Genomic DNA, 26,048 nt, shown 5'->3' on the forward strand with positions numbered 1-26,048 from the left:
AAAAATTAACACTTCCATTGTGTGTTTATTCTAAGACTTAAAGCATAGCTGCAATTATAACCTTAGCCTCTTAACTAAAAGGTGAAAATAAACTTAGTTTCATCATTCCCAATTTCACTTTAAAGGTAAGCTTCCAACCAAAATTTTTTACTGTGACATTCTGCACCCCTGCTTTCTATGCGTTTGTGTTCTTTCTCTAAAATCAACAGTGCTCAGGTAATGAAGACCTCCTGAGGGTTCCACGGCCCTCAGGGTAACTACCACCTATCTGATTATGTGCCCTCAGCCACGGTCACGTGATCGCTGTTACGGAAACACACAGGTAATGGTAACATTTCGAATCTGAGCCCTTTCTCTCTACCAGGTACTGTTCCAAGCATCCATGTGCACTAACTGGTGAGGAAGCTGAGGCAGAGAGAAGTGGAAAAACGTGCCCGACGTCACACAGCTAGTAAGTGACGGGTGGCACTGGGCTTGCAATGTGTGGTGGCTGCAGAGCCCACAGTCTTTTCCATGACGCCATAAACATGCCCTGTGCATTCGGACCTGACTTCTTGGGAAGAGAATACAAATTCTCCTTTAGATGAGCCTCTGAGCCTGGACTCACCTGGCTGTGTTTAGGTTCCGGTAGAGCTGTCCAAGGGACTCCAGCAGCCTCCCCTCCATCTCCCGGTCCCTGAGCTGCTGAGCCAGGGTCAGCCAGTGCTCATGGTAGGTGATGCATGCCTCAGGGTTTGGGCACACAGAGCTGTAGAAATGGCAGAGGGATTTGGTGACCTGAAGCTGACCTGAGTATAAAGCAGGGACATGGATGAGATGACCAGAGATGGACAAAGAAAAACATGCTCTACCACTTTTCTCTAAGGTGTCTCAGCAGCACAGGACATACTCACTCTTCAGGTGTCGATGCTTTAAGCCAAACAGCAGTGCCATTTCATAACACACGCGGCCGCTGGCCAGCCGGCTTCCACGCACCTGGACCTGGGCCAACCAGAGAAGCACCTGTACTAATTCCATGTCTGTCTCCATGCTGGCTTGGAGCTGAGCATAGAGCTGCACGGCCTGCAGAAGATGGTCCCTGGCTGGCTGCGGAGTCCAGGACTTCAGGCTCAGATGACCAAGGTTAGCCAAAGCCACCGCCTGGTTACGCACGTCCCCCGCCTCCTGGGCTCTGTTCAAGGCCCGGAGATAGCTCTTGGCTGCCTTGTGCACGCAGCCTTCACCTTGAAGAGCAAGTCCCAGGAGGTTGTGGACCACGCCCTCCTGGGGCGCCCTCTCTGCCTCTTCCAGGTGGTGTAAGAGCGGCTCGAGGATGTCCAAAGCCTTCTTTGCCTGGCTGGCCAAGAGACAGGCCCACGCCAAGCAGAGGGAGGACTCAAAAGCTTCGTGCTCACTCAGCAGCCGGCCTAGCATCACGGCTTGGCTCAGGTAGCGGATGGCACCATCAGGGGACCTGTGCTGGAGGTACACTTTGGACAGGATGAGACACAGGGCCCTCTGGGTGCTCCGATCCACCTCCTCCTCACAGGCAGCCAGCGCCTGCCTGAGTGCCGGGCAGGACAGGGCGGAAACGTCACCCCAGACCGAAGCAGGGACGCCGAGGAGCCTGGTGCTGTTCTGGAGGACCAGATGCACCTGCCAAATTGGAAGGGCCACCCCTTGGGCACTCTGAGGACCACGCTGCCGGACAGAGGCCACTGCAAGGTGTGGCAGGTATTTCTTGTCATAGAGAAAACTCAAGACGGCGGCTGTGGCATCCGAAGCAGGGGGGCGGCCAGAGAGCAGCTGCAGGCGCTCGGCAAAAGGCAGGACCTCCTCATGCTGTCCAGAGCTTAGGAGCAATCGGATGGCCAGGAAGCAGGCCCTGGCCTCCAGGGGACAGCTGCCTGACACGATGCCCTGTCTCAGCACATAGGCCACCACGTCCAGCTCGCTCTTGGCACTACACTCACGGTCAGGCAGGCAGGCCAACAGGGCACCTGCCTTCTCGAGCAGGGCCGAGCCTTTATGCCTCAGCCTCTGCCTCAGGTAGATGGCTGCCAAATTGATGTACAGGGCGGCCGCCAAGGGCAGGTCCTCGAATGCCCCGCTGAGCACACAGACGGCCTCCTCAAAGTACACCCTGGCCTGGGAGAGCTTGACCTTCCTGGCGCTCAGCCGGCCCAGGAGGAAGCAGAGCCGGGCGTGAGCCCAGGTCTTGTGGCTCCGCTTGGCCCACTTCCTCGAAGCTTCCAGGTAGGCCACCAGCTCGTCCTCCTCAGAGTAGCTGTGAAACGAAGATGTGAGGAAGGAAAAAGGAACGTCGTAGAGGCTCTTCAAGTGCTCGGCGTAGCCCGCGTGATCCAGAAAAGCCAGGATGGGAGCCAAGTTCTCAGCCTCCCCCTCCTCCTGACCGGTGTTCAGGTCCATGAGCAGCTCCGGGTCACTGAGGTCACCGGGCTCCGGCAGGTGGTATGTGTCTGAGGCAGCGGACAGCAGCTCCTCGTCCAGGCTGGAGTCCTCGGAGCTGCTGGAAGGTCTGGAGCCCAGGGCCTGATGCTGCTCCCAGGATCCACCAGGCCGGGTCTCTCGGAAGCCTTCAGGCTGGGACTCTGCAAGGGACAGGGGGAACGGAGCACGCCTAAGTACCTGCAACCGCGGTGGCCAGCTCCTGGCGAGGGCGCGATGCTGTCCGGCAGGACTGGAGGTCAGGCTCGGCATGATCTCTACTCACCACTCAGATCATTTGGAAGATTCGGGATTGATTCAAACCCACCTGGATAGAGATGAAGGATGGACGCGTGTCAGGGCAGACGAGGCTGGCCGGCCTACGCCTGCGGGTGCTCCCTGACCAATGGCCCAGCACACTCGGTAGGTTTCAGACCATCTGCCATCGCTAAGGGACTGAGCAGCGTCCCCCACCAGGGCCGCCCTGATCATCCCCAGAACTGCAGGGACACGGGACCATCTCGTTGAACCCACTCACCTGACACCTGGAAAGTGAGGTGGAAACGACAGGGGGAAAAGCTAGAACCATGAGCTCTAGGCTGAGAGGTACGGGGAAGAGGGGATTATGGAATCTCTCAGCAAGTCTGTGACTCTGTGGCACACGGCTCTGCCTGCTATTCCCACGTGTACAGCCTTCCTGTCCTTTCTCCACTCACTCATCATCTGGCAACTCGAGAGACAGATTGGTCTGCACAGCGTGCTTTGCAAATTTGACAGGACAGGTGACCAAACGCAAATAAGAAAGAAAAGAAGGTAAAACAGCATCTGCAGTTCCTCAGTTGCATTGCCTGAAGTACCGGGTGGGAGGAGGCAGAAGGGACAGTACTGAGTACTCTTAGCCCTTCTGAGTTTGTGGTACTGGCAGGAGTTCTAGCAGAGAATGAAACAGAACCGTGGCCAAGAAGAAACGTGGAGACTTGCAAATTAAGACATGGGACTGACGAGGGGTCACAAAGAGTGGGGCAAAGGCTCAGAAGCGGCATTTGGAAGAGAAGGCAAAGCAAGGGGAGGAAGAGGGAGAGGAGGCCTGTGAAGCCCCAGAGAAGCCAGCCTTTCCCGGAAGACGGGAGCCAGGGAAGGAGGCCGAAAAGGCACAGCCAGAGAAGAGAGGAGACACGGAGACCAAGGTGACTTCAGGTACAGCCACCCAACATCACAAAAGTGTAAACAGACAAGGTAATAACCAAGACGACCCTGGGTTTGGCAGCAAAGAAGCTGACCCCTTGGCCAAAGCAGCCACAGGGAAGGCGAAAGCAAGGATCCTGCTCCAAAGGCCGGGGCCACAAGAAAGAAGAGTCTGCCTCTTGCTGGCAAAGAAGCAATGGCCAGTCACTGCTGCCTCATCCTGAGCTCATGACAGCTCTGACGGCAGCAGGCTCCCCCCAAGTCGAGTCTCCACCTGCTCTTCTCTCAGGAAGCCTTCTTCTGTGAGTGTCATTGCAGATTCTTGAGATCTGAAACCCCCAAAGGTCCCACAGCCAAACACAGCAGGGCTCAAGAGCTGGGCTCCAGAGAGCTGTTCATGCAGCTGTTCAAGGAGCAAGAACATGTGCCAGTCTTACTGCAGCCATTTCTCTCCCGGCCAGGCCCACTGAGAGAACAAATGCTGCGTGAGTTACAAAAAAATAAAAAATGCCTCCTCTGGGCAGAAGAATTACAAGACATTGGCCTTGGGGGAGCTGCAATTTACCAACAGGACGCCCCCTCTGCTGGTGCCATGGTGCAAGACAGCCTGTGCAGCCATAGGGCACAGCTCTACACCCAGCAGAGTTGCACTCCTGCACTGCAGGTAAGAGCTAATGGGCTCCTTGAGACCTGCCCCTGGATCTCTCTCAAACACTGGATGAACAGTTGGCAGATGTCTTGGATCCAAGTCTGAAGCCACCCCCCTTGCCTTCAAGGTATACCCCAAGCAGTCCTTGATTTTCAGATCTCAGCTCCTGCCTAGAGGGCTGTGTCCACAGCCTCAGATTCCTGGCTCGGCCTGCTGAGGTGGTGTGTTCTGCCGGAGGCGAGAAACTGCTGCCAGGGCTGGTGCTGGTGCCTGGGTGAGGTGCTCCTCACAAATGACCCTGGGCCTGGAGAAAAGCTCCCCTCCCACCTCTGCTCCTGGGAACGGGCCTGAGGGCCCTGTGCAGAATCTCTGGCTGAACCCATGAAATGTGTGCCATCTCATGTGGCCACACAGGAGTGGACACAACACCGCCATTACTGAAGAGAAGGAGAAACGAGAACCCTTCCTCAGACCTGACAACAGATGAACGCATGTCCCCACACAAAGCCACGGGTGTGGGCCCCGCACGCAGTGGAGGGAGAGGCGCGCCACGCGTTCACCCCGTCAGTCATGCAGACACTGCTGGGAACCAGGCGAGGCCCTGAGGCCCCCGCCCACCCCAGGTCAACACACCCAAGAGTCCACTGTCCTTCTGTGTTCTGGGCAACGTGGCGAAGTAAGGCTCGTTCTGACTAGAGAACAGAGGAGGGCCGTTCCCATCCCAGCACAGGCACTAATTCGCTCTGGCCTCGGTTTCCTGGTCTGTGAGATGAGAGGAGAAATCACCTCTGAGGGTCCCTCCAGCTGTAAGGTTCCCTGGGCCCACCTCTATCACTGGGGAGCTAGACCCACTTCAGCCCTGGAAGGGGGACACTCAGTCACAACTCAGGACATTTTCTTCTCCACGACTACAACGGAAGGCTCTTGAGCCTCCCATGCAATAGCTGAGTTGATTTCATCACATCTCGTCGTTTCTAGGCAGCAAGGCCCCCAACTCCAAAATCACCTGAAATCCAAAGTGGAAACGCTACAAATCAAACACGACCCAGGCCATCAACTGAGGAGTGGCCAGAGCCCCCACACGTGCGTGGGATCGGCCTTTAGAGATGTTCTGTTCCTGGTCAGAAACACTCCCTTCATCTTGAGGCGCCTGGGCTGGCACAGGGTCCGAGGAGCCAACACTCACTAAGCCGGTAGACAGACGCGATGTCAGTCTGAGCAAGCGCGTGGAGGAAGCTGGCACACTCAGTTGTCCTGTCACTTCCCAGGACCCCCAGAGAGCATCTCTCCTCATCACTGAAAAAGGCAGAGTGCTTGCTCCTGTATTGAGGCAAAAGACAGGGACAAGGATCAGTGCGAGTTCCAGACACACCTTCATCCATCCTAGGCCGGCGCGAAGGTCACTAAGAGGCCATCAACCCACATGCCCACAGCTGAAGCTAGACTCCTTATCCCACCACTGCACACGAGCTACTTTATACCAACAAGGAAGAAGAGCCAGCAGCACCTTGTCCGTGGAGAACCAACCTATGGAGCTGCCGAGCAGGTCCAAGTGGTGATAAAAACACTTCATTCCCCAAGAAAAACAAAGCCCTTCCCCCGACCCCCACCCATTCGTTGAGACCACATGGTACTCATTTTTAAGGGAAGAAATAGGAGGTGGCTGCCCGAAATGTAAGGGTTGGAAAAGGAACAGTGAAAGATGTTTCTTTGACAGGCTATTTCAAGAAAAGGTGACACACTCCAAAGGAACAATAGAAAAATTCTTGACTGTGGCCAGAAAGAACCTTTCATCTGGTGTGTTGACATGAGAGCCCATGACCCAGAACAACAGTGTCGCGTAGCACTGGAGAGGGAAAGAGAGGAGTTTCCCGGTGGCCTAGCAGGTAAGAGAGGGAAAGAGCGCTAAGGCATGGAAGAGGGGGGGAAGGAGGGCCCAGGCTAGAAGAAATGATTATAAATAACAGAGTTTTGTGTATTCTACTGTGTAAACTGACGGTTAAAGCTAATTTGTTCGCTAGAGATCTGTCTCAGAATCGAAGAAGATAAAAAGCCTTCAGTTTAATATCTATGTGGACGACACAAGATCTCTTTCAGCTCCAAATATTTAACATCAGTTAATATTTCTTTAACTTAACTTTAAACGAAAATAGTTTGGCAGAGTTTCCGTCGTGGCTCTGCAGAAACGAATCTCACTGGCAACCATGGGGACACGGGTTTGATCCCTGGCCTCGCTCAGTGGGTTAAGGATCCGGCATAAGGATCCAGTGCAGAGGCTCAGGTCCTGTGATGCTGTGGCTGTGGTGTAGGGCCACAGCTACAGCTCCATTTAACCCCTAGCCTGAGAACGTCCATACACCATGGGTGCAGCCCTGAAAAAAAGTCCAAAGAATAATAATAATAATTTTTTAAAAAATAAAAATTCATTCAAATAGTAATAATAGTTTGGAAGGCCAAGGGTTAATAACAGCTAATACTTGGAGGGATACTTATTATGAAGCACACACTATTAATGCTTTTAATATACACAGTTGCCCTATGAAGCAGGTACTGTTTTTATACCATTTTTACAAAGGAAAAGACCAAGTCACAAAAAAATAAAGCTGGCGGTTAGGGAGCGGTGAAGCAGCATAGAAGTTTCTCTATGTTAAGCAAGATTGAGGGAGGGGCTGGGATGGGGTGCCTGCCACTTACCCATTGTTCCCATGGCTCAGATAAATGCCTCTGAAGTCAGTGGTGAGAAAACTAGCCACTAAAATGAACTGCTCAAGGTCGCACCTCTGATTAGTGGAGGAACTGGCACTAAGCTGTGTGCTGGTAACTGTGGCCCTTGACGCCATACGCACTGAACCCCCGCCGCTCTGATCTGACCTCCAGCATCTGGCCAGCACTGTGAGAGCTTCCATCCTCAAGAGAGCCTGTAACCGAAGTCTACGTCTAAACTCACTTGAGATAAAAAGAATACCGTGACCGCAAACTTCTGCACAATTCTCACATTTTGTAACGCGTACCTGAGTTTACTATTTAGTTTAGTCTTCATAATAACCCTATGATACAGGTATTTTTATCCATATTTGTAGATGAATATTCAGAAAGGTTTAGTGACATGCTCAGAATAATATAGCTAGAAAGTGGTAAAGTCAGACCAAAGCTGAGGTCTGCTCGTGTCCATTGCATCACAGCTGACCTGCTAACTTCCTGAAGCCCAGATACTTAAGACAGAGTCCCAGAAGAGTCTAAATTCCATCAGGGCTTTCTCGGCATGGAGGTGGGCTTAGCAGTGTGGTAGGGCTTCTAGAAGTGCAGCAGGCGGGGCTGCTCCACACGGGGCTACTCTCCCCATATACACAGACAAAGCATGCAAAAATGTGATAAAAATAAATATTTCAACACCACTTCAAAGAAAAAAAGGGAAATTCCTGGAAGCCAGAAACAAAAGGAGAAAGCAAAGCGAAGCTGGTAAGCAAGAGAAGATGGTCCAGAGACGCCGAGGCTTCTCAGAGGGACACTGGCCCCTGGTCCAGAGACGCCGGGGCTTCTCAGAGGGACACTGGCCCTTGGTCCAGAGACGCCGGGGCTTCTCAGATGGGACACTGGCCCTTGGTCCAGAGACGCCGGGGCTTCTCAGATGGGACACTGGCCCTTGGTCCAGAGACGCCGGGGCTTCTCAGATGGGACACTGGCCCTTGGTCCAGAGACGCCGGGGCTTCTCAGATGGGACACTGGCCCTTGGTCCAGAGACGCCGAGGCTTCTCAGATGGGACACTGGCCCTTGGTCCAGAGATGCTGAGGGTTCTCAGAGGGACACTGGCCCTCAGAGGTGGGGCTGGCCTGATAATGCCACCCAAGGACAGGAGATGGGACTCTGGACCTGTGTGAAGCAGGGAAGCTGAACAGAGATCCCGACATTGATAGCTTTGAGTTCTTTTGAGCCTAAAGTCTGGAAGGGTGGCAATTGCTATAAAGAGGGGATTGGAAACTTATAACCTACCAAAAACACATTTTCCATATGTCTGAGGCCCTTACACCATCACATGGGACCTGAATTTACACTGCACTGAGTAGATGCTGCTTTCAGAGAACAAGGCCTGGACCACTGAGTTCCTAAATTTCCAGGGAAAGCAAATGCCAAAACTGCTCTGCCAGGATGCCTTCTGAAGTCAAGGCTTCAGGCAAAGACCATCTTTTAAAATCCTGTAAATTCATTCACGTAACTATACACGTAAAAATACAATCCATGCAAGAAAATGAACTACTGACAAAGAGCCAGCAGATGCACAAATGGGTAAATTAACACTATGAAAACTAGAAATGACAATAATATGAAGATGAACTGTAATAATAAGCATGGTTAAAATGATGAAACATAAATAATGAACAGAAGCTACAATCAGAGTTCTCGTCATGGCTCAGAGGTAACGAACCTGCCTAGCATCCATGAGGACTCAGGTTTGATCTCTGGCCTTGCTCAGTGGGTTAAGGATCCAACATTACCATGAGCTGTGGTTTAGGTCACAGATGTGGCTCAGATCCCACATTGCTGTGGCTGTGGTACAGGCCAGCGGCTACAGCCCAGATTCAACCCCTAGCCTGGGAACTTCCATATGCCACAAGTGTGGCCCTAAAAAGACAAAAAAAAAAAAAAAAAAAAAAAAAAGCTACAATGAAAATATGGGACTTTGTGAGCAAAAACAAGCATATGTGGAAAATAGCAAAATACACATTTTAAGCGTAAAAATAAAAGCGTGACTATCTGGAACTACATGAGTGAGTTAAACAAGCAGGTTTGGCCATAGGAGAGGAGAGAATTAGTGAAACTGAAGACTAGTCTGAGGAAATCACGCCGGATGTAGTAGGAGTGACAAAAAGATGAGAAATGTAAAGGAACTGATTAAACAAGATCAGGGAGAGAATGGCAAGTCCAACATACCTCTAACAGGAAGTCCAGAAGAGACTAAAGAGAATGAGAGAGAGGTAACATTCAAAGGAAGAATGGCTGAGAATTTCCCAAAAGTGAAGGAAGACAGGAATCTCCAAACTGAAGAAGCACACCAAGTCCTGAGCAAAATAAGTATAGATATTATCATTTTAACATGATTTCCATTTCTTTAAGGTTGTAACATCTTTTCGGGTTTTCTATTTCTCCTAATCGTTCTTTCTGGGTTCAATTATCTATCACTTAACTGTTCAACTTATGGGAAGGAAGAGTCAAATATAAAAGATACCAACAAAAATTAATGAAATAAAGGCAAAATAGAACAAAATTAGAAAGGTAAATATAAAATTAATGAAACGGAAAACAAGGGAATAATAAAGATGGTCACCAAAAGAAAAACGGGTTCTCTCAAACTCTGGCAAAACAGATCTGAAATTTTATATTAAGTTATTTTTCCCCTTTACAACTAGCTAAATTACCATCCAAGAGTACACACTTTGAGTGTATTTAAGACAAAGACTATAGACAGAGCATGTAACAACTCATGATGTATATAAGATGAGGTATACATGGTGGAGAAGGAAGTAAACAACTTACTATAAATAAATAGAATGTACCGGAGCTGGACAGATCCTGGAACAATTGCAAAAGACCAATAACAAAGAGAGAACCTTGAGGAATCCCTGCTGTAGCAAAGTGGGTTGAGGATGCAACTGCAGTGGCTCGGGCTGCAGCAGAGGCATGGGTTCAGTCTCCGGCCCAGAGCAGTGGGTTAAGAATCTGGTGTTGCCAAAGCAGTGGTGCAGGTCACAGCTGTCGCTTGGATTCAATCTCTGGCCTGGAACTTCCACAGTTGGCAGGTGTGGCCAAAAAAAGAGAGGGAGAGAGAGAACCTTATAAAAAACTAGAGGCCACAAGAAACGGAATTGCAAAGAAGGCACAGATAAACAAACAGAAATCATAAAAAGGGGGATTAACAAGATAGAAACATTTTTAATGTTTAATACTATGAAATACTGGCTTTTCTTTTATGCCATTTTTTTTTCTTTTTACTGCTGAACCTGCAGCATACAGAAGTTTCCAAGCTAGGTGTTGAATCACAGCTGCAGCTGCTGGCCTACACCACAGCCACAGCGATGACAGATCTGAGTTGCATCTGCAACCTATGCTGCAGCTTGCAGCAACGCCAGACCCTTCCCTGGCGTTGCCACAAGGGAAGCCAGGGATGGAACCTGCATCCTCCCAGAGACCACATCAGGTCCTTAACCTCTGAGCCACAAGGAACCCCTCTCCTCTGCTCTTTTATCTGGGTTTGAGTGCACTAACTTTTCAACCTTGCTTTATTTTTTAATTTAGACATTTAAGTATATAAATTTCCTTTAAGTAGCATTTTATTATATGAATTATATCTTTTACCATGTGAATATATCCTAAATTTACAACATCAACTGAGGAAAAGGCCAGCTGCAGAAAAAAAAATTATATATCTTTTTAAATACACAAAACTATAGTATATTTGTTTTATGAAAAATGTCCATTTTAAAATGTATCAGAATGAGATACCTATCATTTTCAAATGTAACTGGCCTCTGAGGTGGGATTCAGGATCAGAGAATGAAGGTATGAAGGAATAAAAAGGCATCTTCAATTGTATCTGGAGACTTTTTTCACTTAAAACATACACATAAATTGTTTTTTTCTCTAATTCGTTTAAAGGATAGGTGTGCCCTTCCGTCCCCTCAAAAGGATGAATTCCCTAAAGTCACCCTGGCCAAATGCAGACACTTTTTGTCTGTTCAGACAGAAGACATGCCAGAACTTTAAGACCAGCTTTTCCAGCTGCTGTTGCTGTGAAATTAGGTAGCTGATGTTGAAATCTGGGCTGTAAAAGAGGAAACCCACAAAAATTTGCTTCTCTGGATAAGTAGGACCCCTTTCCCATGTGTCAGAGGCACAGCCTAAAGCACTCAGAAGATAGCTTCTGGGAAATTTCATTCTCACTACACTGCCAATTTGGGTGAATGAATAAATGAACACATGCCTAAGTACATGCAAACATACAAACACTTCAGGGAGTCAATCACCAGCCCAGAGAGGGAGGAGGGGGGCTGTGGGAAGGGGGTGGAGGCTTCAGTAGAGGCTGGACCATCTTCAGAAACCTGACCCCAAATGCACACAGACCAAGAGTGACACCCAGTGGCCCGGCCACAGGGACAGCACAGCTCGCAGGGGTGGTTCCCAGGATGTGCGCACCTGGCTGCTGCCGAGGGCGGTTGTGGGCTTTTCCTCTGTCTGATGGCTGGGGTTCAGGAAGGTCTGTAAGCCAGAGCGCTCTGGGGTGCTCAGTGAGCCTGTTCCCCTCCCCCACCCCTCCCTGTCTCCTGCTTTCTCACGGTCCCCTTCCCTAGAGACTGTGCCATCTCCGGTGCACGGGGTCCCGCAGGTGACCGATGGAGGCCACCAGGCACCCTTGTGCAAGAAGGAGAAGGTCTCGGGTCACCACTGTGATATGGGGTGGTGTTCGGAAGGGCACGTGTACCCCCTACAACTAAGTTGTGGGATCAGACGAATTCAGTCTTGCCGGGTTACTGTCACCTGAGGCATGGTATGAGAAGTCCAATCTAACTGATGAAATCTGATGCCTGGCCCCAATATCCTATGAAGACTGCCTCTCAAAGACCACCACCCACAAGAGCAGCAGCAAGCAAGACGACGTGTGCTGACTGCACTCACACACCCTTCCAGGCATCATGCTAAGAGCTTTACGTGTATTCCTTCATTTCAAATCGTAACAACCTTATGGGCTTGTATGCATTGTCCAGAGGAGGAAACTAAAGCATAGAGACAAATTAACATTCCCAAAGTCACCTGGCTGGTAAACGAAGGGGCCAAACAATGTGCCCCCACGGCCTTGTGGGCAGTCTGGCTCTGCAACTCTTGACTGCTGGGCTACGCTGACTCGCGTGACAGCGACCTCCAATGCAGCCCCAAAGTCCTTGGGCAGGTGCTTAGCATCCTCCTGTCCCCGTGGCTGAGTCCCCGTCTCAGCCAGCCACTCCGCTGTACTCTTTCTTCATCTGCTCTGGAAATGGTTCCTCCTCCCAAGGCTCGGCTCTTTTTAGTCTTTCTCCCTTTCCCTGGGAACTCGGGTCTGGGACTCTGCCGTTGGAAAGAACTCTAGATTCAACATCGGCGGCACTCTGGAGCTCCAGGCCCATGGGCTCGGCTGTTTCCCCCCAGGGGCCTCACCTCCCTCTGCTGTTAAGGGAGGTGATGGTTTGAGCAGAGGTTCTCACCTGGGCTATGCACCAGCCCCAGACAGGGAGCTTTCATCATTTCATAACCATTCCTGCCCAGGCCCCACCCAGACCGACGAGGCAGAACTGCTGGGGGCAGAACACAGGTATCCAAACTGCAGAGCTCCCAGCATCTCTAGATTCTGTTGACTGGTCCCAGCAGTGTCCTGCCTTTCCATCACCCCCAGCCCTTGCTAAATGCCCCAACCCCTGCTTGCAGGCTCTGCCCGACCCTTCCTGCCTCACCCAAAGCCAGAGACAAGTTCCCACCACATCATGTCACTCTTGCTTAGAGACACTCAGCGACTCCCCATTCCCTGCAGGTGGAGGACAGGCCCTGGCCTGGGCATTCCGTCTTCATGTCACTGCCCCACTGAGCTGCGGTCACACTAGTGCCCCCTGGTGACCTGCTCCCAGTGACCAGTCATTTCTCAACTGCCCTCACTCTCCCACCTGTGAGCTCCTTTCCCCGTTTATGTCTGTTGAAATACCTCACACTGCTCACACCTGAACTCACGGTCACCTCTCTCACAAACCCCCACGGGGCTCCCCACGGCTCTGGCAGCTCAGAGTGAACTTCCTCAGGGAGAGGCGCCTGGGTGCCCACATTTCTGTGCCGGGAAAATGACCTTCTCTCTCCTCTCCTGATAAAGGATGGGGCTGAGAGGACCTTCCTACCCTTGGCTCCCTCTCCTAGTGGCTCTTCCACACAGGAGGGAGTTCCACTCTTGGTGCTCAGAGCCTGAGACACTGCTCCGGTCACAGTTCCCCGTGGAGAGGGCTACAGCATCACAACGTCAGCCACCAACTCTGCGTTCCCACTGTCCTTCCTGGGCCAGGGCCCTACTGTTTCCTACCCCAGTGCAGGAAGCCCACCCAGAGAAACCGGGGTCAGGGTGGCGGGGGAGCAGTGGAGCAGGCTGGCCACTGCTGCTGACCGGCCACGTGCAGCTCTGCTCTTCGGAGCCAGGCCTTCTGGACGCCAGGCAGGAAAGCGTAAAAAGTGCACCCACCATCCTGGCCTACAGCAAATTCACACGTTAGGCCTTCAGCAGACAGAGCTACATGGGAGGGACTCTCATTAAGCTCTAGTCTCTGTGTCCCTGCACCTCCCCGACCGGGCCCCTGGTTGGATGGGAAGGGCTGAGAGCAAGCCCTGTGTCTGGGGACTGGACTTCTCTCCGTGCACAGAGAAATGCTTCCAGGACCATCTGTTGAAATGAACTGAACTGACGCCTGCTCTGGTCACCCATTTATCCTTCCTACGGCTCTTCGCACCGGCCTTGGTCGTCGGAATGTGCTCCTCTGGCTTCCCGTCACCAGGAAACCCAGAAGCTTGTCTGCAAACCTACCCAGAACCGGGCAGGACCACTGAGGAAGGCGGCCCCGGCCAAGACACCCCGGATGGCCTGCTTATCATACTCACACTGGGGAGTAAGAATCAGGATCGACGTGCCGGGTGGGGACAAAGCCCACTTCTCCTGTAAGCGCTGACCTCCCGATGAACCACTGGAGCCCAGGGATGACGAAGCCGATGATCTCAATGCTCTCTCCCTGATGGAAACTCAGTTCATCCTTTTCTTCGCTCTCATATGCCTTCCAGGCCTTACATTTCCCTCTACCTGTGGGGAAACGGCACCCAGGTCAGCTGAACAAGGCAGAAACAGCGGAGCCTTCCACCATGTGGCACAGTAAAGGCAGGTGAAGCAGCCGAGGTCACGCTGGCTTCAAGTGCGAGGCTGGATTTGAACCCAGAGCAGACTTCACCGCTCCATGTTCCTGACCACAGGCCAGGCTGCCTCCGACGGCTAAACACCTTGTTTATGGTCAGTTACGAATGAGATCTAATGCCTGGGCTTCATAATTCACTCTGCTGGGGGTTTTTAAGTGTTATGTGGGCTTAGAACGTGAACAGCTGCACTTTGTGCTAGGTGTGGAAAGGCAGCGCTGAGGATGAAGATGAATAGAATGCACACTCTAGATACGCAGAAGACATTAAATTTCATTATCCAATAGACGCGCATATACTTCTAGATAAACGTGTGTGTATAGACATATATGCATACACGTATGTATAGAGGTTACCTAAAATGTTATGCATGTATTTATACATACATATATGTATATACTTCATTGATTCAACAAATATGTACTGAGCACCCACTATGTGCCAAGCATTCTTAATCTTCCTAAATTCAAGATTCAAAAACTCTAAGGGAAGTTAGAAAACATTTTAACTAGAGCATGAAAGCAAGCAGCCTGCAGGCCACATTTGGCCTACATGGGGTTTTGTTTTGTTTGTTTAGGGTTTATTTTGGTTTTGAGGTGGGAGGTCGCCCACTATCGTTAAACCCCTATGGTGCCGACCATGCCTCAGCATCTCCTATCCAGGCCCTCCATGCATCAGCCCCTGGAGGCGTTTGTATCTACAGCCCTCGTCTTAGGCTTCTCACTTCACAGGCAAGGAAACCCATGTGTACAGATGGTAACTAGCTTTCCCAGATTCAGTCAGCAGCAGAGGTAAGCCAGGAATTCACATCAACTGACTCCAGATCTGCAGAGAAAGCAGGAGGCAGAGCAATATTATCTCCCTAATAATACTGACTTCAACTCAGCCATACCAATCTGATGGGAGCCTGTCCAATCCCTCCTCCTGGAAAGGCCACAGCTTCCCGGATAATTCTTCAGGAACCACCTGCCAATGGAAAGAAACATGGGGTTTGCAAACATGGATTTCAAAAAATTTCAACAAATGGTGAGCAGAATAGTCCATTAAAATCACAGTGGGGGTGAGGATGAGAAGTATTATGGTTATTCTGACTGCTCTTATTACAATGGTGGTAAATGTCCTACTGAGAACTTACTCTGTATCAGGCACTGTGAAAAGGACAGGAGCTCAGCAGCCCTGGGATATTCCCTGGCTCAGCAACTGGTCTGGTGTTAACTGACTAACAAAGGAGGGCCACAGAGGGCCCATGGCCTAGAATCATGTTTGCTGTCACTCTGGATGGCTGAGTTTACAACAGCTTCCAGAAGGGAGTCTCCCACTTCAATGCTTTAATGTCAAAAACTCGCCCCATGTTTAAGAGGAGCTCTCATAAAATGTGTATTTTTGGATTCAACGCCAGGAGAGTCTGAGGAGGGTCGGGGTAGAATTCAGAGTCAAGTCCCTGGGTGACTTGAGCACGAATGGTCCCCAAGCTCCACTTGGAGAAACACTGTATTGGAGACCACGCAGTGTATTTCCTCTTTGGTACAACGTCCAGCTGAAATCTGGAGTTGTCCCCATTTCACTGAGGTATGCAAATCTTGACAAGTAAAAAAGCCACCTAGGTCTGTCTGTTCCCGTCCGGGCACCACGGACATCCCCATCTGCAAGTTATGGACACGGCACCTCAGTCTGCCCCAGGACCCTCTCCCAGGAGGCAAGTGGCTACTCACTGATGGAAAGGGAGAGGAAGGGGCTCCACAGCCGACACTGGCACCAAGCCCCGCTGACCCGTCACCAAGGACACACCTTCCCACTCGGACTCGCCTTCAGCTACCTTCACCGAGATTAACTCATTCTTGCAAAGTGTCAAATACTCCCCTTCCTTCTCAGTTGGCTGAGCCACAGAGCACATGGCTCTGCAGAAGAAATGACCTGTAGATAATGAGAAAAGCTCTTTCCAAGGAGTAGGAGGAAATGAAAAGGGGGTATCACACAAGGTACATCCGGGGCCCAAGGACCTTTCATGCTGGGAATAAAGTACACGGTCCGGGGGAGGCACTACAGAGATCTTTGTGATTCCAGGAAAACTGGCCCAAGGGAAAAGAGCCAATGAGAGGAAATTCACTCAAAACAGACACCAAAAATTAGGAGTAATTCTCAAGAACAAGGTTTGAAGACTTCAGCTTGAAAAAAGAAAAATGAGACAAAAGCTTCTGAAAAAATATTTAAAAGAACTTCAGTGGTAATGGCAATCTCCTACTTAACCTTAGGACCAAAAGAAAATAAATTAAGTTGATCTGGGGGCATATAATTTATCCAACTAGATTTTACAGTCATTCAGTATAAAAGTTTTTCCTTCATATATGATCCATGCAGTACAATCAGAAAGCCAATCAATTCACAAAATATCCTGTGCAAATCTGGCTCTTTTGAAGCGTGTGTCATCAGTTATTAACTGGCTACCTGCAGCCTTGATCAAATCCTTCCTTGCAGACAGACTGATGGGTGCTCCAGGCAGTTCCCCCACTATCACTTTCCTCGAGCTCATGAAATCCTGCAGGTTTTGCAAGATTTGCACTTTTACTTTACAATGAAATTATATCATATGTTCAGACAGTGATTCTCAATCTTGGATGCACATTAGAATTACCTGGGGAACTTTCAAAAAATACCAAAGCCTAACGCCCTTCTCTGGAGAGTAACCGGCTCTGGCAGAGTCCTAACATGGGCATCTTCTTAAAAAAAAATCCTCAAGTGTGGAGTTCCCTGGAAGTTCAGCAGGTTAAGGATTCAGCACTGTCACTGCTATGGCTCAAGTTCAAGGGTTCAACCTGGCCCAGGAATTTCCACATGCCACAGAGTAGCCAAAAAAATCCCAAGTGGTTCTAACATCAGACAATCAGCAAGATTGGCCAACACGGCTGTTCATGTGACAATGCTGTTAACGTGAGAGAGATGTCTGAAGTAATATTTTAACAGGTGGATTCACTTGTGAGAGTGTGGATGGTTTTACCTCCCTCTGCGTCCTAATTATTTCAGGGACTCTGGTAACAAATACGCAGATAAGACCCCCCACGCCCGTCCCTACTATCGAGCTCACCTTCTTGGATCAGAAGTCCCAGGTATATGCGTTCCAGATGTTTATCATCGACGGACACTTGGATCTCTGTATCCTCCACCAATCGGCAGTTGAGCCAGAATCTGTGGTCAAAGAGGAGATGCTCCAAACACGCAGATACGTAGCCTAAGACATCAAGCCAACAAGACTCTTCAGCACCAAGAAGTGTCATTAGTTGAGCATTAGGGTGAGCAAGTGCGCTCCTGAATTTCCCTCCCAGACTTCCATCCCTAACGTGACGCCACTTAACTAGAATTAAAAGAGCATAAGAGGAGTAGCTAAAAGTCTCTAAAATGAACTGACTCTTTTCAGTGTCTGTTGGGAAGTACAGGTTATTTTAAAATGGTGTTTATTCTCAATGTATTACGGGCTTCAGTGACGCACAAGGAGATTCTCACACCAAGTTACCTTTTTCTCTAACACATCCATGGGGGTCTCCAAGATTCCAGCGCCGACTCTGAGAATTCCTGAGTCCCCCTTAAATTCTCTTAACCAAATTCAAATTCTTGTACCCCGGATGATGCAGTAGCTGAGGGGGGTTCTCCACGGCCCACAAAGGAGTCAGGATTTATTTACTTCAATGTCCCTCCAACCCTCCTCCTCACCCCATTCCCAGCAAGATCTTGTTAAAACCAAATGAAAAACGACACAAATTACAAAATTATAACAATCATGGACAGTATTTAAACATGCCTATAAATTTAAATTATTTATATTAAAATTTTGCTTCTTGGAGTTCCCATCGTGGCACAGTGGTTAACAAATCTAACTACAAACCATGAGATTGTGTGTTCGATCCCTGGCCTCGCTCAGTAGGTTAAGGATCTGGTGCTGCTGTGAGCTGTGGTGTAGGTGGCAGATGCAGCTCGGATCCTGCGTTGCTGTGGCTCTGGAGCAGGCCAGCGGCTACAGCTCCAATTATACCGCTAGCCTGGGGACCTCCATATGCCGCGGGTATGGCCCTAAAAAGACAAAAAACAAAAAAACAAACTAAAAAACTAAAAAAAATAAAATAAAATTTTGCTTCTTTCTAAACCTCCCTATTTTCTTAAGATGCAAAAATCTGATTCTGACCCTCCACTGTACTGACTTAGGCCGTGTGTATCTTCTGCAACAGTGCTTCTCACACTCAAATGTGCACAAAAGTCACTTAGGGCCTTATAAAAATACAGACGCCAGTTCAGTAGCTCCAGGGTGGGGCCTAGGATTCCCATTCTCTAATAAGCCCCACGTGATGCAGATACTGTTGGTCCATAGAGCACACTCGGAAGAATAAGCATCTCTGGGAGTTCCCGTCGTGGCGCAGTGGTTAACGAATCTGACTAGGAACCATGAGGTTGCAGGTTCGGTCCCTGGCATTGCCGTGAGCTGTGGTGTAGTTCACAGATGCAGCTCGGATCCTGCGTTGCTGTGGCTCTGGCGTAGGCCGGCAGCTACAGCTCCAATTAGACCCCTACCCTGGGAACCTCCATGTGCCGAGGGAGAGGCCCTAGAAAAGGCAAAAAGACAAAAAAAGCAGCAGCAGCAGCATCTCTAATGGTCATGAAAGTAGATGTGTGGTATGGAGAGCACACAGTCATCGGGACAAGAGGAGAACTTCCAGCCAAGGTTACCTTCACCCTTCACCCCTACACAAAACCACCTCCCCTGTAAGTCTGCAAGGAGTCCAGCATTTCCTAAGAGAGAGAAAACATGCATTTTGCAAGTGGACGCCTATTTTTTTTTTTAATTTGGCCATGCCCATGGCATGGAGAAGTTCCTGGGGCAGGGACTGAACCGACACCACAGCAGTAACCCGAGCCACAGCACTGACAATGCAGGATCCTTAACCTGCTGAGCCACCAGGGAACTCAGCTCCTCTTGATTTGCTTAGTTTTGCTTTGCAATTGTTACTTTCCTATCATGAGTTATCCTCCATGGAGAGGGTAGGTTAACCATGGGAAATGGTTTACCCATTTCCACCACTTTGGTGCTGCTGCTGTGCCCCAACATCCATCTTTACCTTCTAGAAAACCCCGCATTCTGAGGCTCCTTTAGCAGGTAATTCCCCCATAACTTTGACTTTTCAGAAAACACAGAACATGTATTTGGAACTTTACTATTTTGAGCAGCTACCCTGATCCTACTAACAACTATATTCCTTTTTTTTTTCTTTTAACCATCAGTTTTGAATCTGTCTTGCTCTGAATTTAGCAGATGATCAGTAACTGTTTGTCAGTTTTGACTGATTATCTAATAAGCCTCTTTCTGAACACAAAGAAGTGCTGCATGTGACATTTTAGAGGCCTATTTGCTTTCAATTAAGTTCCAGGCAGTTTGTGATATTTCCAAAGTCAACCATCCATGTTAGGGCTCTGTCTCTTTTAATTATCAAAGCCAGACCAATTCCTTCAGGTCGAGCTCCACGAACTGGCTGAACAGCCCGCTCCAGGTCATACCCAAGCTCAGGTAGGTGGAGAACTTCCAGACTTCCTCCACGGTCTTGAAGGTGATGAGGAACTGGGCCTTCTGGGACTGAACCCCCACCAGCCTGGCCGAGAGGTCCTGAGTGAAGGAAACAGTGAGTCGGCCTGAGAGGACAGAAGTGTCCCGAGAACAGACTCGTATATACAACACCACGCTGTGCACGAAGTCTCTGTTAATTGTGTTATAACTGATATGCAACATGGTGTTAATTCTTAGTGTACAACGTAACGATTCAACGTGTGTACGCACTTTGAAATGACGGCCACGGTAAGTTTAGCTACCATTCACCACCTCCCATAATTACGGATCCTTTTTTTCTTGTGATGAGAACTTTCAAGATCTATTCTCTTAGCAACTTTCAAATACACAACACAGTATGTTTAACCACAGTCTCCATGATGCACAATGCACCCCCAGGATCTATTTTTCTTACAACTTGAAGTTTGTACCTTTTGACCACTGTCATCCATTCCGGCATTTATTTTTATGTTACCCTCCCCCCAAAAGGAAGGAACCTAAATGTTCATCAACGGAGGCCGTTCATCAACAGGAGACTGGTTAAAACCAATTCTGTTCGTCTACACAGGGAATATCATACTATGCGTCCACAAAAAAGAAGAAAGGAGTTCTTTGTGTATTGATACAGGCCCCAAATATGCACATGAATGAAACAGCAGCAGCAACAAAAAGAAACCAGAGTTTGCAGCTACTTGCAGAGAATGTTGTATTTTATGTCGGGGGGGGGCGGGGGGTCTTGTGAGAGGCTGGAAGATGAACCACAGAAGGCACCTTGGAAACAAAGTTGATGGGGAATATATATTTAATAATTATTTTTAAGAAGCTGCTGCGCACAAAAAAAAAAAAATATCCATAATCCCTCCTCTTAGAATCATCAATGTCAATAACTTACGCATTAACTTTGAATATCTTCCATGCCCCTTAGTTTCCATGTAAACATTTTTATATAAAGAAATCTATGTTATTAAGTGGTTTTAGTTTTTTTGGGGGGGAGTTAATTTTTTTATTCAAGTATATTTGATTTACACTGTGCCAATTTCTGCTGTACAGCCAAGTATTTTGTAGTCGTCTGTCCCTAAACAAAACTTTATGAACCATCTCCCACATTAGTAGTCATTTTTAATGGTTACATTTTAATGGTTACATTTGCCATTGTGGCATTAACTTAATTAATTCCTTTTTTTTTTGCTGTATCCATGGCATACGGAATTCCCGGGCCAGGAATCCAACCTGAGGCGCAGCTGTGACCAATACCACAGCTGCAGCAACACCAGATCCTCAACCCACTGTGCGGGGCAGGGATCATACTCATGCCCCAGCAGCAACCAGAGCCACGCCAGAGACAATGCCAGATCCTTAACCTGCTGTGCCACAGTGAGCACTCCTAACATAATTAATTCTTAATGTTTTATGTTTTCTTTTTTGCCTTTTTTTTTTTTTTTTAGGGCCACACCCATAGCACATGGAAGTTCCCAGACTACGGGTTGAATCAGAGCTACAGCTGCGGCCTACACCACAGCCACAGCACTACCAGTTCCTTAACCCACTGAGCAAGGCCAGGGATCAAACCCACATCCTCATGGCTACTAGTCGGTTTCTTCACTGCTGAGCCACAATGGGAACTCCCTAGACATATGGTTGTTTTTTAATATCCTAAACAGTTCTATGATAAACATCTCATGTCTAAATCTTTGTAGGCACTCCTGATTGTTCTGACACCAGTAATTCTAAGAAGTGTAAGTAGGGATGCACATCTTCAGTCCTAAAAGGCAGGAGCCAAACTACCCTCCAGAAAGGCTGGACTAATTTACATACTAACAAGCAGAGCAAGTGGAGACCTGCAGACCCCCTCTGCTTTTGAAGTACCTGAATAAAAGGGCCCGAATCACCGGCCAGCCTTGGTTTTCCCCTAAAATCTTTTTTTCTAGAAGCCCAAGCTTCTGGACTTGACTAGAACAAGTGATGATCAGAATGGGCCCTCTCCCCGTAAGCCAGGCCGGGCTACTGAAGAGCAGCCCTAGAACCCCGTCCTGAGGGAAACTTGAGGAAAGAAGAGGACTGAAGGACCCAAAGAAAGCCCTCTCTTCAGCAAAGTCAGAACTCTGGGGTCCGCCCATACCAGGCCTCAGGAGGCCCCGGGGCCTTGGAGGATTAGAGCCTGGTAATCAGGGAAAGGGTCCGAGGTCAAAAGTGATTTACAGGGAATTTACTATGTGCCAGGCATTTTACCAAGAGTCTGATGAGCAATGCCTCATTTAGCCTCACAATAACCCTACAAAAAGAGTATAATTATTATTATAGGACTGAACTCATTCTAAGATCCACTTGTATCTCATTTAACCATTTCTGAAGTAAAAAGGGAGGAAATATGGCATCATATGTAATTGGCAGCATTTACTTTTTTTCTGAGAGGTAGGAACATAAAATAGTAATACACTTATAATCAAATGGCACCCCAGATTTCATAGAAAATGGCATTATCTTTGTGTCACAGTCAAGGATTCCAGGGCACAGACAGGGTAAACCAAAGAGGCTCTGATGTCCCAAGTGACTCCAGGCCTCAGCTTCAGCCCACAGGCCTGCCCAGCTCAAGACTCAGCCCAGGGTCAGTTCACTCAACCAAAGCCAGCTCTTGCCAGTGCCAAGAGTGATTCAAAGTAAAAAAAATTCTGAGGTGCCAGTTAGGAGCTAATGCCTCCAAGTTCCGGAAATCTGGAGATTTAAAAACAAAAACACTCTGCCATTTATAATGTAACTACTATTTCTAGAACACCTCCAGCCACCCAAGCACACCACCAAGCCCTCTGCAGATACTATCTCATTTGCTCCTCCCAGAAAACCAGACACTATCTTTCTTTACATGATAGATTTACAGAGTATATTTCTCTTTTTAATTTGTATCAAATTCACACTGGAGACTGCAGAATAATGAGAACCTACTACTTTATTCTGTAAAGCAATGTTTTCCCTCCCACACTTTCAGCTACCATTCCTGACTTGACTTCTCCCGGTAAGTGGCTCCTAAAGCAGAAACAATTTAATCACCCCCTTCTTTGGGTCAACACTTGCCTACATGAAAGAAGATAAATTGGTTTACTGCCTTTCCATCCTCTCATTTTAATATTTATAACTATTAAATTTTGATGGGCAGTTTCGGTAGTTAAAAGGCATACTTGGTGGTCACCAGCAGCAGAGGGAAGGGATGGAAGGATGCTGCTGCTCAGTGGGTAGAGCGTCTTAGTTTGAGTGATGAGAAATGCTGGAAGGACGGTGGTGATGACGCCTTGTACACTCAGAAGTTAGGAAAACTCAAAGTGTCATGTTGTGTACATTTCACAGTTTTAAAAAGTCAAATTCGCCACATTTTTTACAGTATACCTCATGAGGTAGGTATTACCATGATGCTCATGCTACAGATAAACCTACTAGTGGCGGATCTGAAAAGAAGTTTTCTCTGACTCTGTCTCCACAGGCTGACCATTCCTGCCCAGCAGGGAGTGTGACGTTTTTGTTCATCCAGCCACACGTACTCCGACTCCGGAGGGGAGGCCCAGTCTGCTCCCAGCACCGTCCTCGGTGCTACGGAGCTTGCAGCGGACAGACAGCAGGAGGACGCGAGCTCGCACGGCTCCTCGACGCTCACCTTAAACAACGCGCGCACCTCCTGGTCCTCATTCTCGAGCGCCCAGAGCCGCCTCCTCGCGGCTTCCTGCAGGGGGCCGTTGACACACCTCCGGGAGCGGCTCTTCACGCTGAAGGAAAGGGTCAGGTCTTAGAGAGAGCAGAGGGAGAAAGATGAGGGGGGGACACGGCAACACCCAACCCCACGGGGCGGTCCTCCTCAGTGAGAGGTTAGGCGTGATCTTAAAGGATTCCGAGCACCTCCTTTCAACTCTCCCCAGCGCAAGAAAAAAAGAAAAAAAATGCTGAGGCCTGGAATGTTCTGGATCACAGGAGGTATACAGTTGGGTTGGCAATTTCTGCCTATACAGAGCATATTCCTACCTCTCCTGGCACTGAAGGAACAGTGCCACACAGAACCTGCTAGTACATGTATTTCTTCCTATGGATGACTTATGCAAGTTTCCACAGAATACTAATTTATCCAGAAGTGCATTTATATATCAAATTAATGATATGTAATAGATAGCACACATGCATTTTCTCCAATCTGCTTCTGCCAATAATGCATTCATTGTTTGTCGAGAGTAATTGGTTAGTTAAAGTCTACCTTTAATTGCTTCAGAATGTACATTCATTCAACCAGTACTGTGAACAGAGGCTGTTTTAGGTGCTGGGATACGGCGGGAAACATAATAGCCATGGTCCTATTCTCATGGAGTTTGTATTCTTGGCAAATAACCGATTTCATCAACACAGTAATTTCAGATGGAAGAAAGTGCTATGAATAAAAAGTGTCAATAAGGAGGCGGAGTGATGGAGCTGCCGGAGGGCAGACAGTGTTGTTGGGAAAGATTCATATTATAATTGCACTTTGCCATGTGTCTTCTCTAGACAATGAGGAGCAATCTCATTAATAATTACAAACGCAATGAACCAAGGAGGCATCAAACGGATAAGCACAAAGGTCTGTCTTCTATGCTTAACATGCCAGGGCCTTTGCAAATTCCTGAGTACATTACACACCGCCCCTGTGGTGCCAGCCTGGGTCCACAGGCAGCCTGGACTTCCATCTTTAAAAGGCCTGTCTTTAACCTACAAGTCCTGAAAATGCCGTGGCTGCAGGCCAGCTGCAACAGAACATGCCCAAACTGACCTGACATCAGCGAGAGCTTCAGGTGAATGTTTGCTCCACTCTCTTCTTCCCTGGCCTGTGCTCTAATCTCACGCAAGCTCGCCGCATTCGGCAGTTCAAGTGCAACCCTCCGTCTGGGACGTCACTGCACACTGATCTCTGGGAGAAGCTAAGCCCGGGGAGGAGGAGCCACAGAGACTCGGGCTCCAGGCAGGACTCCGTCTCTGCTACCTGCACCACCCTGAGTCAGTTACTTCTCCACGCTTGACTTTTCTCATTACCAAAACAGCTGAGAGTACCATGCCACAGGGTTTTGAAGAGGCTTACTAAACGAGACTACGTGCATCCTCAATGTTCAGTAAACACATTGAGCATTAGCTCTTGCCCCTCAAAACCCCGCACTCCCGCCCCAGTCCTCCAGTAGTTAGTGCTTGCTGCTCTCATCTTACACCGCAACTAACCTTGAGTCTCATTCTGTAGTCCCTTTTCTCCAAACCTCCTGCCCTTCCAAAGCCTGATCCAAATTCCCTCCAGAATCTCCCTTAGAATAGCTCCTGATAAGTGACAGCCTCTTCAGTGTGAATCTCCTTGCCATGCACTTGAATCAAAGGTTATGACCTAGGTTTTTTTTTGTTTTGTTTTGTTTTAGGGCCACTCCTCAGGCATTAGAAGTTCCCAGGCTAGGGGCTGAATCAGAGCTGCAGGTGCCAGCCTACACCACAGCTCAGGGCAACACTGGATCCTTTATGCCACTAAACGAGGCCAAGGATCAAACTCGAGTCCTCATGGATACCAGTTGGGTTTGTTACCGAGCCATAATGGGAACTCCCATGACCTGGATTTAAACAAGCAAACTGCTTGGGGATCTCAACCAGTGAGAGGTGACATTCAGAGCAGCACCTCTTGGCCACTGCAGGATCCTACACGGTCCTCTGTGGATGGGGGAGTAAATCAAAATCACGCAAGTTCCACCGTGAAGCTCATTTCGTCATGCTTTTAATCCTTCTGAAAACCAGGGGTTTAAAAACGATAATGCATTTGATTCTGCCTGTGACTCTTCCGCACAAAGAGGTTGGCAGCTGGAGTTGAGTCTCTCCATCTCACTCTATGACCTTCCTACAAACAGCTTCATGGCGGAAAACGCTGAAAGATGGACAAGCTCGGGCTCAGCTGGGTAAGTTTCACCTACATGTGCCCTCTGTTCACTGGCCTTCACGCTTGATAAGGCAAAATGCTGACTCCACGCGTTCATCAAACAACAGGTGGTGGGTGATTCAGCTTTTTCAGGGATGGCCCAAAGCTGACAGACAGCTAAGCAGATTGACATACCAGCGAGAAACAAAGAGCAAGATTTTTCTGTCAATCAAGAAGTTTCCCAATTTGAAACTGGGCAAAGAATCTGGCATGACATTTATACACTATCTGTTGATGTAACATATATCCTTTAAAACATTCATGATGCAAATCTTTCCCACAAATCTCTATT

General features: G+C 48.6%; 1 protein-coding gene across 1 annotated transcript in view; it reads right to left on the reverse strand.

The window, feature by feature from the left end:
* SH3TC2 (SH3 domain and tetratricopeptide repeats 2) overlaps positions 1 to 26,048 on the reverse strand; it is a 64,268-nt gene that overhangs the window by 25,475 nt on the left and 12,745 nt on the right. The window contains exons 3-12 of the mRNA XM_021084981.1: positions 23,450 to 23,577; positions 19,761 to 19,866; positions 17,305 to 17,448; positions 15,935 to 16,136; positions 15,115 to 15,188; positions 13,920 to 14,115; positions 5,448 to 5,581; positions 2,714 to 2,755; positions 894 to 2,591; positions 608 to 788 (exon numbers count right to left, since the gene is read on the reverse strand). Of these exons, the coding sequence (XP_020940640.1) occupies positions 608 to 788; positions 894 to 2,591; positions 2,714 to 2,755; positions 5,448 to 5,581; positions 13,920 to 14,115; positions 15,115 to 15,188; positions 15,935 to 16,136; positions 17,305 to 17,448; positions 19,761 to 19,866; positions 23,450 to 23,577 (2,905 nt within the window). The remainder of the gene's footprint in view (positions 1 to 607; positions 789 to 893; positions 2,592 to 2,713; positions 2,756 to 5,447; positions 5,582 to 13,919; positions 14,116 to 15,114; positions 15,189 to 15,934; positions 16,137 to 17,304; positions 17,449 to 19,760; positions 19,867 to 23,449; positions 23,578 to 26,048) is intronic.

This window comes from Sus scrofa, chromosome 2, assembly GCF_000003025.6.
Source record: "Sus scrofa isolate TJ Tabasco breed Duroc chromosome 2, Sscrofa11.1, whole genome shotgun sequence".
Classification (NCBI taxonomy): Eukaryota; Metazoa; Chordata; class Mammalia; order Artiodactyla; family Suidae; genus Sus; species Sus scrofa.